The sequence below is a fragment of the Podarcis melisellensis genome (genome assembly GCF_964234715.1).
Source record: "Podarcis melisellensis genome assembly, chromosome: 15".
Lineage (NCBI taxonomy): Eukaryota > Metazoa > Chordata > Lepidosauria > Squamata > Lacertidae > Podarcis > Podarcis melisellensis.
In genome coordinates, this window is record NC_138532.1 from 20,308,445 (window position 1) to 20,321,292 (window position 12,848).

The following is a 12,848-nucleotide window of genomic DNA, read 5'->3' on the forward strand; positions in this document are numbered from 1 at the left end:
AGCCGCCCAGAGTGGCTGGGGAAACTCAGCCAGATGGGCAGGGTATAAATAATAAATTATTACTATTACTACTATTATTATTATTATTATTATTATTATTATTATTATTATTATTATTATTATTACATGGCCTGCGCATGCTCTGCACACCCCTCAACGAGCCTGCTGCTCCCAGCAGGAAGACATTGGGTTCATCCACACTTAGTTTTTGCCCCATGCTTCCTAGGCACAAGTCTGCACTTTAAAGCAATTTTCTTCCTCCTGGCCAGCGTGGTGTAGTGGTTAAGAGCAGTGGACTCGCAATATGGTGAACCGGGTTCGCGTCTCCGCTCCTCCACATGCAGCTGCTGGGTGACCTTGGGCTAGTCACGCTTCTCTGAAGTCTCTCAGCCCCACTCACCTCACAGAGTGTTTGTTGTGGGGGAGGAAGGGAAAGGAGAATGTTAGCTGCTTTGAGACTCCTTAGGGTAGTGATAAAGCGGGATATCAAATCCAAACTCTTCTTCTTCTGGCATTTCCCCCATGAAAACCCATTCTGAATTGGAACAAACAGCAATTTGAGCTTGGTCTGATTCAGTGGCAAAGAGTAAGTTTTTATGGGGAAAGTACTGGGGGGGGGGAGAGGACAAGGAGTTTTAAAGTGCCAGCTTGTGGCTAGAAATGCAGCAACAAAGGAAGTCTGAAGGAGACACATTGTTCCACTGCCCCTGCTGATGTTAAGATTCAGCTGCTGGTCCAATTTGCTTCTGAATATACCATGGGAGGAAGACACCATTTTTGTCCTTGACTTCTTGCAGCCAGATGTATTGGGACCCCCCTGCATGTTAATGAGCCTGACCGCAAAAGGATGCTTCACCTGAAACTCAGGTTTGGTGACAGGTGCTCCTTTTATTACTTTTGAAACACCATTTTCGACAGCAAACTGCTGCTTATTCTGGAGTAAATGTGCTCAGTGTCGGGGCAGCCGGTGCAAACTCTGTTTTATTCCTGTAGTCGTGATGGTGCTCTGATTTAAGTGGGTTTAAAAAGGGAAGAACGTAGAAGCAAGCTGGAATGGTGGCGAGAGAAGGCAGAGTAAGTGTGAACTGTGTGTCACAACTGAAATAATATACATGATTGTCTAAACAGGGTCTCAGTTTTGCTTCTGCGTTTGTCGAATGCTAACGGGCTTCCGTTTACCAGGCCACAGGGTAGTCTGTGCTCTGGCCTCAAATCATACATGCAAACGATTTCGCCTTCTGATACTTCCTCTTTGACTGTACAGAGGGCATAGCGCAATCACTGCCTATGCTAAGATTTCGTCTAAATTACAAATGCACAGTGGTTTTATACCACTTTAAGCAGTTTGGCTTCCTGCAAGGCATCCTGGGAGCTGTAGTTTCGTGAAGTGTTTTCCACAGACGTACAACTCCCAGGGTCCTGCTTTCCATAGGCATCTTGTTGTCCATTGTGAGAACAGGACGCTTAACTAAATGAGCCGTTGGCTGATCCACCAGGGCTCTTAAGTTCCTATGGTTCTCTTGGAAGAGGAGGTGGTGGTCTGTAATGTGAGCATGCCTGTGAGTGCTATTCAAGAACGCCCCTGCTGTCCTGTTGTATGCACAGTGTACAGTGGTACCTCGGGTTACATACGCTTCAGGTTACAGATTCCCTAACCCACAAATATTACCTCAGGTTAAGAACTTTGCTTCAGGATGAGAACAGAAATCGTGCTCCGGCGGCACGGCAGCAGCAGGAGGCCCCATTAGCTAAAGTGGTGCTTCAGGTTAAGAACAGTTTCAGGTTAAGAACGGACCTCCAGAACGAATTAAGTACTTAACCTGAGGTACCACTGTACATTATTGTAGTGCACAAGGAATCAGGCCTGCATGAGTACAAAGTTTAGAATGGTTTCTTTTCTTTAAAAAATAAATAAATGTGCACAGTGTGTGCCAAAGTGTGAGAAAATATTTTGTGTAATTCATTTTTTGAGAAACAAGCCAAGATCCCCAACTGCCTTGAGAAGGAAACACTTTCTGAATCATAACAATTATGCTCCTTGGGGTTTGTGTTATCAAGCGAATGTTTGCTTTCCATACTTCTGCAAACAGAAAAGGATTTCCATTGTATCTCCTCAAGAGCTTATTATTTTAATGTGTGTGTGTGTGTGTTTGTGATTATACCAGAAATGCAAGCGGGGGGCGGGGGGAGGGAAGGAAAACAGTAGTGTGTTCTGGTTTGCGCCTCTGAATTGATAGATTTCTCACCTGCCAGAGTGTCGGAGGGGGTGGGGAAAGGCCTAGCGGAAAGTGTGCACTTTGGGGGTTGAAAGGCAACCAGTCAGCCATGCAAACCCTTGCAGGGTGACAAACTCTTTTCAGTGGAAAGTTGGCTCAGTGGACAGTCCTAGTGACTCATCTAAAAAAAGTCCTTTCCAACTAACTTTGGAGAGGTAGTGTGAGTGAAGCTTGGCAGGCTCTCAAAAGAGGGCTCAGCTCCTTTGTGATCTGAATATCCGTGACGGGCTGTTGCCAATAAACCCTTTCAAAATCCCTCAGCAAACTCTTGGGCCCCTTGGACGCTTCTCCTTGGTTAACGTTGCCTTTCACTGTGGCTTTTGAAGAAACCTTGAGTGCCTCTGAAGTTTATCCAAGGTCTGAAGTGGCCACTTCCTTCAATGTTGTGCCCATGAGATGTCACTGGACTACAATTCCCACCATCCTCTAAGCATTGGCAGTTCCAGCTGGGGGCATCTGATGGAGCCCAGCAACATCCTGGAGGGCACCAGCTTGGGGAAGGCTGGTCTGAAGATGGTACAGGAAGCAGCTGCCTTACTTTATTTATTCAGTATTTACAGAGAGAGCCTTGGGAATGCAGCCACTTGGAATAATGGCGTTGTCCCAAGTAATCTCCACACACACACTTCTCTTCCACTTCTCCTTTCATCAACAGCACCACCCCCTCTACGGTTGCCGCTTAGGGTCATCTGTCTCTGAGTCCTTTGGTCTCCTACTTTTAAGGTTTGCCAGGTTCTGGGAGCTGGTGGGTCTGGAATGCTTTCTAGTGATAACATGTCAGCCTCAACCTCAGAGCATGGAAAGCCAACCAAGACATAATTTGGCATTAAATTTGGATAGTTTGATTATTTTATAATTTGGAATGTTTTTAATGTGGTTTTTATTGGATTGTTAAAATGGAAAATTTAATAAATATTATTACCAAAATTATTTCCAAGCTTTCCCCCTCATCTGCCTCTGAGCTGTGATCTCCCTCAAACCCCTCTTGTAATTATGAACTGTCTTCTTCTCCTCTGTCCAGTCCCTGACAGAACCACGTCTTCTGCCTTGTGTCCCATGAGAGAAGAAAAGCACAATACAAATGTAAGGAAATAAGTAAAGGCAAACAACAGGGTAGGGGCCATAGCTCAGTGTCAGGGCATGTAATTTGCATGCAGGGGACCCCAAATTCAGTCCTTGGTGTTTATAGTTAAAGGGATCAGGTGGATCATGCTGTGCCTCAGAGACTGCCAACTGGGAAGTCCAATACTGGGTTGGATAAACCAATATTCTGACCTAGTGGGAGGCCGTTTCCTAGCTTTAAGTAAAGTTGTTATTATTTTTAAGTAGAATGGTGGGAATTAGACTCTAGTTCCCATTTGCAGAGTATGCGGAAGACAGCCCTGGGTTGTTTGACTCTCTAATTAGTTCTCTTTTTTTCATCTTATAAAAACTACTCAAGACCCTCTCTTCTAAAGTTTAAATAACATATAGTTTTTACTCACTGTACTTTCAGTGGCAGATAAAATATATACAATGCAGGTGGATGTTTCTTAAGATGCTAATACGTCTTACATAGATTACCAGCCATAGGCAAACTCCAACCCTCCAGATGTTTGGGACTACAATTCCCATCATCCCTGACCACTGGTCCTGTTAGCTAGGGATGGTGGGAATTGTAGTCCCAAACATCTGGAGGGCTGGAGTTTGCCTATGCCTGGATTAAACTGTTGCAGACTAACTCTGAGGCAGATGGAAGCAGCACAACACAACTGTTACGACTGTTCTATTAACTGCCATAACTGTACCAACTGAAAATAACTGCCACAGAGTCTTTGACATCATAGAGTTCTACAGCTCTTGCAATCAATTCTTTGCATATGCATTCTGGATGCTAACATCCCACAGGTATCACATTTCTGAATACATTCTCAAGCAGGCAGAGCCATTCTGACAACACCACCTCATTTTGTCGCAATGATAGACCAGGCCAGAGTCAGAGGTCATATTTGCAATCAGTTTTCAGCATCAGTCCCAGGGAGAGAGACATGAAATAACAGGTTAAAATCGGGCAGGCGTGTTTATGAAGACTTCTGACAATCGTGGACATTAAAATTACTGGGCACGTTATCTTTCCTCGATAACCATTAATTGCCCTTGAAGCTTGTCGGCAGGTGAGACTGTGAATGCGCTGGAGGTGAAGAATGAAATCTGGCTTGTGTTTAAATCACTTCTCTTTAAAAACAAACAAACTAATAATAATAATACATGCTCCCTTCCTCAGTTCTGGAAGGCATGTGCCAACATTTCTTATCTCATGGTAAGAACCGGGCCCTGACAAGATGCAGAGCAGGGAGGAGAAAGACCTCACACCAATTTGAATCTCCCAAAGCAAGATTCCTCCTGACTGTCTATCATTCCTATGACTGCCGTGGTGCTTGGTGCAACACACAGAACAGCGATAAGCATGTTTCTGTGGTGGAGGAAGCCAATAGAGCTGGAAGGAGTTGCATCTCAGTTGCTTCAGGAGCCAAGGTTTTGCAGAGAGAGAGAGAGAGAGAGAGAGAGAGAGAGAGAGAGTCCTCTGTCTGTGCCATCAATCTGCTTGGCATTAATTTCCCTTGTCTGTTCTTAAGGTTCTCATAATCTCAAGTTCTCTAGGACATGCTGACTTAAATGCATTTCCCCTCTGCAATAGCACTTGCAAGTAAGACATCAGGGGTCCCTTGAATCTGTGCCAGGTGGAAAGCTACACTCCCACTACGCCATCTGGGAAGAGCCGACTACACAACAGTTTGGTTAAATGGTGTTTATTATAAATTGGGGTAAGGATCCATTTCCCCAGAATATAACCCTCTCCTCTACAAAGCAGTATTCTTTTCTGGAGAGATGAATCAACACTACTGTCTCTTTTTCCTTGTCCCTGCTGATAATACAGAGTTGCCCAAGTGTTCTTCTGAGCAAGGATGGCCAAATCTGATAGTCTTTGCTTCTCCCCATTTCTCCCCCCCCCAAAAAAAGTTCAGCTCATGTTTAAACACCAGTTTGCACTTTCTTCTAAGTCCTCACGAACATTCGTCAACATATGAGTGTGAATTTCTCCTATAATTAATGCCTGCATGCAGTTCTGCCTAATATCCACATTTTTTGCAAGGCATATTCTTCCTAACAGAATGCATTTTGTATGTTATTTTCACTAATATATGCAATTGCCTGCATACTGTACCCTAGCAAATGCACTTTTGTGCTTGGTTGAAAAACTGCACTGAAAAATTAAGAGAAGAGGGGATTTTGAAGGATGGCTGTGATTCTGTGATTTGCAGGTGATTCTGTCAATGTCAACTGTGAACTTACTTAATTCTCTGGAGACGGTGGCAGACACGAATTCTTTAACAGAAGAGGCTATTGCCTCATACAGTGGCTCCAGAAAGATAAATGAAGAATGGGGGTGGGGCTGTGGCGGGAGACTGTGTGATGATGAGCAAGTGATGTTAAGTGAAGATAAATGCTTCTGGCCCATTTCTGCAAGGTGAAAGGTACAGACGCCATCTGTGATCAACAGGACTCTGTAAGAGAATACCTTTTAGAATTTCTGCTTTACATATCTGCAGGCTGGGAAAAGGTGGCTGGCCAGAGAGAGGCACAGATTACTATTTCACAAGATTGTGGCAACATGTTTTACATATACAGAGACAGAAGCGAAATAGAGAGGCAGAGAGAGAGAATAGGCAGAGGAAATTATTTGTGATAAAGGTGTTGGACAATTTGTGACATCCAGCTGTGACATCCAGTTGTGAGAATGCTTGGATTGCAGAGTGATGAGAGTGCAAGCATTGATTTCAAAAATTATTTGGTGGGCTAGAGCATCAGGCAGAGAGCTTGCTGGCAAAGCTTACCCACTGCCATAACAGCCATGCTGTTTTAATAGAAACCTTTTTTATTATCTGTGAATCGCCAGGACATGGATCACCCATGTTTTGGGACCTATGGGCTCATGTGTGAAACTGTGAGCAGGGGTGGAAGGATTTGTCAACCTTGGTTCTCTAATTTTTCCAATTTTAAATCCAGCTTTTTCACATTTCTACAGCAGTTTGTGGTTGGTTGGTTTTAAGCAAAATCCTCATGAAAATTATCCTCATGAAAGTGTGTTAGTGCTAATTTCGCCTAATATACACATTTTTGTATTCATTTTTGCCTAATACACGATTTCTTGAAAGTATATTTTCCTTAATACTTAGTTTTCCCCTAAGATAATGCATGTTTGTATGTTATTTCTGATAATAAATACATGTTATGCACTGTTTAATATAATCATTTGTGTACAAATCACTTGACTGAAGAACCGCATTGCAAAATTCAGAGGAGTGCAAATTGCAAAAGGTGGGTGTTTCCATTTGTATATTATGAGAATTAGATTTGCCTTTAAATGCAAACTGAATTCAACTTCTCCTGCATCCCTGCCCTCAACCCTACTTGTTACAATTCAATTTCTTCCCTGTTTCCCTAAACAACGGGCTTTATGAAACATAACTGAAGCAAAAGAGCATTAAACAACACAGCAAAACAAGTTGAATAGATACATTATCTATCTTTACTCTCCCAGATTAAATTCTCAGATACTTCCTTGAGTAAGAACATTCTCACTTCTTACTTAACAGTTCCCCACAAATGTCTTAATTATGGTTCCATGTGGCCCTCTCCCATAAACTCCAAATTCCTTAGTCTGCCAACATTTCCTGCAAGTGTATTTCCCCTTTCCACAATGCCCCTGAATTACAGACATTCCAACATGCCTATATCCACCTTTGTGGTGTCACAGCTTTGTTTCATCTTTGGGAAATTTTCTGTGCCCAGGAAGTTGGTACTAAGTTAAAAAAAAAATAAGCTCGTGAGGTTGCTGAGGATTCCCCCTCTCTGATTCCCAACCTGTGCATCTTATAATAGCTTCTGAAACTGATCTCACACATCTTCCTGTGGTGCATGTTCAGTCTTTCTCCAACCCGTTCAAACACCACCATCCATACATCTGGGCAGCATTTTCCACCACCGCTGAGAATTTCCTGGTTCTTTATTCCTTTTCATTATCTGCGCTGAACTCTGCCACATTCTTTGCAACATCATCATCTGAGGAGCCTTTTTGGTTCTGGGTTTCCTCCTCTTTCTCCCTTCATACCACCAGCAGCTTCAGTATGTTTCGATGTCCTGTCTTGCTCATTTCCCCAGAAACATTTGTCACTGCAAAGACTGGCGAGTTTTCAAATGTTGCCTTAACAACTTTTTAAATATCTTTCTCCCAGTAATCTTCCAACTTATTTCTTCTTTCCTTTTTCAGAAAAACACAACCCCCTGTTTTTATTTCTGTCTTTTTAAAAATCCTGAGTTGCAATTCTGCCTTTGTTTCTCGCTCTTTATCTGTGTATACCCTTTCTTGCATACATAAGTTTTGCCATTTTCTGTGATGACATTCTAGTCAATAATTGGGCATGTGGTTGTTCACTGATGTTCATCTTTCCCTAAGGAGACAACATAGGCTGACACTCTCTCCCCGAGTCCCCACAAACTACAATTTTGGAGAACAATACATCCATTGTTAGTAGCTCCATCTATGAAGTTCTTGAGGAAGAGCTTAGCTTAGAGGCAACCTAAGGCCCAGGGGCCGGATGTGGCCCAATCACCTTCTCAATCTGGCCCGCAGACAATCCGGGAATCACCATGTTTTTACATGAGTAAAATGTGTGCTTTTATTTAAAATGCATCTCTGGGTTATATGTGGGGCATAGGAATTTGTTTTGTTTGTTTGTTTGTTTGTTTGTTTTATTTTCAAAATATAGTCTGGTCCCCCACAAGGTCTGAGGGACAGTGGACCGGCCCCTGCTGAAAAAGTTTGCTGACCCCTGGCTCAGACGAATTTAGTTTTGAAAAGCACAAAGATCAACATAGTTTTGAAAAGATCAACCAGACATTCTAAGGGAGTGGTCTTCAGCGGCCATCTGTGAGAAATTCTCTACTTGTTCTGATGGAGCATGAAAAGAGGTGCAACCCAGGAGATCATTTGCCATGTTTGGAGAAATTGTTGTAATTGTTTCCCAACAGTAGCTACCACATATGTGCATATATTTTCATTTTACATGCAGTCTTGTTTTGTCAATTAATAAATTTCTTTTCACCGGGGTGTTTTTTTCATGTGACTTTGTCTGTTGTTGTTTTTCCATATTTTGGGAGGCTATGGGTGGTATGCAACTAATGCATCCCATTAGTGCAAGAATTCCCACTTGTGCAATGGGTCTTCCTGCACTCTCCTCCCTGCCACGTGTCCTGCACTGTCCTCACATCTGCTCTGGAGAATTGGAGGAATCCCTGCAGCAGATTTATGGGGGTGGGGGAGGAGAGTGGGGAAGTCCCATTGCACAAGTGGAAATCCTTTTGCTGATGAGATGTGTTACTCAGCACTAATATGAATACAACCCCTTCCTCTCCGTCTCAATTTTTTTCTGGTGTTGGGACCTAGTTCCTAAAGTTGTCATCACAGACTTAGCAAACTGCCCGTAATTTTGATAGTTGAGGTGTTTTGTAGAGATGGGGCTTGTGTTTTTCATGGTTTCCTGGGTGAACAGGATCCCTGTTATGGGAGCCTGTCAATGACAGGGGCGTAGGACACAATTTGCCCTGGCCAGACTTTAGCCTTCCCCATATAAATGAATTCTAGTCACGAATGGTGACCGCAGGAAGTAAGAATCTGGCCTCTCCTACCTGCCAGCCAAGCTTCTGTTTTGTGGCGTGCAAGAGTGTGATTCATTCATTCTCTGGCAGTGCTTGTCTGTTTATCTATCAGAAGATCACACTATTTGTGCAGTCAGGCATCAATGTTTACGGCATTTTGCAGAAGAACATAAGATAAAGCAATAGTTTCTTGCCCTAAAGAGCTTACAATGTGATTTTTGACAAAGGTGTGAAGAGGAGGGAGAGAGATGAGAGGCTGTGGGAAAGTAGAGGGTCAGTGGCGAGGCACGGGGATCAATGGGGGACACAGGGAAGTTGATGGTCGATAGAAGATATGGGGTGGGTTGAGAGACAGGGACTATTTCAGAGCAAGTAGAGTCATATATACTTACCCTATGTTTTTGTTGGTGATGTGGAGTAAGTGCTGGTCCAAAGGCTTCATATATCTCTGGTGGGTTGTCTAGGTGCACACTTTGTTTACTCCTGAATTATTTACTCCATTCATTGGGGTAGGGAGGAGGCACTGGTTATTTCCTTGTGCTGCTAGTCTTCCCAGTCCCCACAGCTTGGCATGGGTTACAATGAACACATTGCTGGACAGAAACAGCTTAAAACAATATATCTTTATCAAAACTCCATCTGTCTGGAATCGGCCAGCAACATGAGGGTCTGATGCGGTGAAGTGCATGGGGTTAATATGGATTTGGGCACAAGCCCGTCGGCAGCTCCATCAAGGACTGGATGACAGACCACAGCAGCACTCTGTAAAATTGTACCCAAACCTCAGGGGAATCTTCAGACTAGTATAAAATGTGCATTGGATATAATTTTTGTCCAAGGATTAGTGAGCCAACCACATTGCCTTAACAGGCTTTTTGCTGGATGGCTTTGAAACTGGCAGATGGTTTTATTTCCTCCAGCCAGGTATTTGTCGTCAGTTGCAAAATGTTTAAAATATGTGTGGGTCAGTAGAAATATTTACAGAACAATCTCTGGCAAAGACAAGGCGGTTTCCTGGTGCTTGCGTTTAGAACAGAGGCGAGATGGGGGTGAAAGGTAACAGTGTGTAGCAGATTGGTACAGTAGATTAGTGTTTTGCAAAACTTTTACTGGTGGTCCAGATTCAAAGTTATGACTTGAAACACCGCTTTCGACTCAAATGGGCTTTGAATTGAGGCTGTAAAGCAGGAATTGGAAGACCACAGGCCTTGGGGTTGAATGTGCTCTCCAAAGACTTCTGCCTGGTCTTCAGGACACTCCCCAGTCTATAGCCTACTTTCCAGGCCGCATTTATCCTGAAGCTACACCTCTCCCTGGCCCTGTTCCTTACTCTTTGAGTGCTTTGCCTGGCTGGAAACTCTCCTCCGGCTGTGATCAGCCACCAGCAACTTGGTACCCTCCAGATATTATGCAGCATAGCCATCAACCCCAGCCATCCCAGCTCTTTCCTGTTGCCTGGTACCTGAGGCTCTTTAAACTGGAGATGCCATGGATTGAACTTAGGCCCTTCTGTGTGCAAAGTCAGTGCTTGACCACTGGGTGACATACCCTCCCCTCAGGATTGAAGGTGCTGGGTGGAACTCTCTGAAGGGGGCAATTCATAAACAAGGTGCCACCTCTGGCAGTGGAGGCCTCTGTTAAAAATTAGCTACCATTAGAGATCTTGCTTATACAGTGGTACCTCTGGATGTGAACGGGATCAATTCCGGAGCCCCGTTCGCATCCAGAAACGAACACAACCTGTGTCTGTGCATGCGCGGGTTGCAATTCATCGCTTCTGCGCATGCGTGTGATGTCATTTTGACCGTCTGCGCATGCGCAAGAGGCGAAACCAGAAAGTAAAGCACTCCGTTATTTCTGGGTCACCGCAGCGCGCAACTTGAAAATACTTATCCTGAAGCTACTTCAACCCGAGGTATGACTGTACCTGCTAAAGGCAAAGATCCTTCTCTTTGTTTTTTAATATATATTTTATTAAATTTTCAGTTTTACAATTTAAAGTGCACCCTTAAGATATCCAGGACTTCCCTTCTGCTCTTTCCAAGGTTCATTTTACATATCATAAATCCCTGCATATTTTACAAAACCTATTGTTATGTACTGAAGTTCTCACCCTGGACCAGCAGGGGGATACTGTAGATAGTTATGCAAATGAAGGATCGAAAGTGACGTTCAGTGATTGGATAGTTTTAGAAAGTTGCAACAGTTACGATTGTTCTGGAGCTCTATATAAGCAGGCTGACTGAGCTCCTCAGTTCAGTTCTGTTCCAGCTTACAAATAAAGAGCTGTTTTGGAAGAATCGCTGTGTCGTCTGATATGTTTGCCCACAACTTAACAACTATACCGTTCAGTATTCCATTATTACATCCATCAAAACATACACTGTTGAATTTATCTTAATGCTGCCAACGTTTTCAGCTGTACACAGTAATTTCCCATATATTCAACAAACGTTTTCCAGTCTTCTCTAAATGTGTGTTCTTCTTATTCTCTTATTCTATATGTTAAGTCTGCAAGCTGCACATATTCTGTTAAAAGGCAATAAGCAGCATTTTTATGTGGAAAGGCACATATCTGTGTTCCCCCATTTCTGCTCACAACCCTCTGGGTCTGTGGCTCGGTGGTAGAGCACCTGCTTTCCATGCAGAAGGTTCCTGGTTCCATCCCCAGCATCTCCAGGAAGACCTGGGCGAGACCCCTGCTTGAAACCCTGGAGAGCAGCTGCCAGTCAGTGTCGACAGTATTGAACTAGATGGGCCAGAATCTGTATAAATCAGCTTGCTTCCTGCATCCGACCATTCAAGTTGTTTATGTTTCTATATGGCTTTAATGAGAGAGGGTGAAGCTGGACTCCTCTGAAAAGGAACGGGACTGTTACCTGTTTTGATTAGTTAGAACTTTGTTGGGAAGGAAGCACTGGTTAGCAGCTCAGGTATGCCTACCGATTGCAGTCAAAGCCCTCTGCCGCGGAAATTGCTGCCGTCAATGCATTTATCAATATTTCCTTACGCCCGTAAGCTTTGATACGGTGTCAAGTCATCGCCGCCAAATGCTTTGCATGTGATAAAGCTTACCTGTTTCAGATACAGAAGTGAGTTGTGTTTCCTTGTGACTCACACTATCGCAAGGCTTCAGAGTGGCTTCTTGGCTGACTGCCGGGTTGATTATTCAGAGGAGGTTTTATAGCAAGCCATGGGGCTCAGACCTCACGATTTGCAATTGTTTTAATTTGCTAGAAAAGAGAGAGGAAGGAATGGTCAGGGTATGTCTACACTGCACATTTAATCCAGCTTCAAACTGGGGGTGGTGGGTGGAAGGGAGCAAGAGGAAATTCTATTGCACAAGTGGAAGGTGCAATATTTGAAGCACTGAGAGAGAAAAATAATTATCATCTTCCCCTCCCAGGTTCTGCACCCGAGCAGCCCCCGCCCCCAACCCGCCCCTATCAAGGCGTCCGTGTCAAAGAGCCCGTAAAGGAACTCCTAAAGCGAAAGCGTGGCAGTGTTCAGAATGCAAACGTGGCCACTGCTGGGGCAGCGACGACGGTAAGAAGAGCTGTGGGCAAAACCACAATTTGTGGGCAAGATCCTCTTCCTCTCTGAATCTCCTTGTTGATTCATATGGGTTTCCATCATGATGTCACCTACGCCAAGCTTGGTGTCTTATGCTCAGAGCTGGCAGGCTAAGCAGATCTGAAATCGAGCTTTGTACAAAGCTCACGTGGCGAAAATCTGAATTTAAAAACTGAGCCAGGAGAAGCAGCACTTGCAAACATCTGAAATAAAAGGTGGCCTGTTGTGGGGCAGCGTGGCTTGTGGAATTCCCACCCCACTCCTTCTGCCCTTTTGTTCTCCAATCAAAAGCCTTTATTT

General features: G+C 43.9%; 1 protein-coding gene across 1 annotated transcript in view; it reads left to right on the forward strand.

Moving 5' to 3' along the window:
* POU2AF1 (POU class 2 homeobox associating factor 1) overlaps window positions 1-12,848 on the forward strand; it is a 31,294-nt gene that overhangs the window by 10,210 nt on the left and 8,236 nt on the right. Inside the window, exon 2 of the mRNA XM_081890025.1 lies at window positions 12,382-12,521. Within this exon, the coding sequence (XP_081746151.1) occupies window positions 12,382-12,521 (140 nt within the window). The remainder of the gene's footprint in view (window positions 1-12,381; window positions 12,522-12,848) is intronic.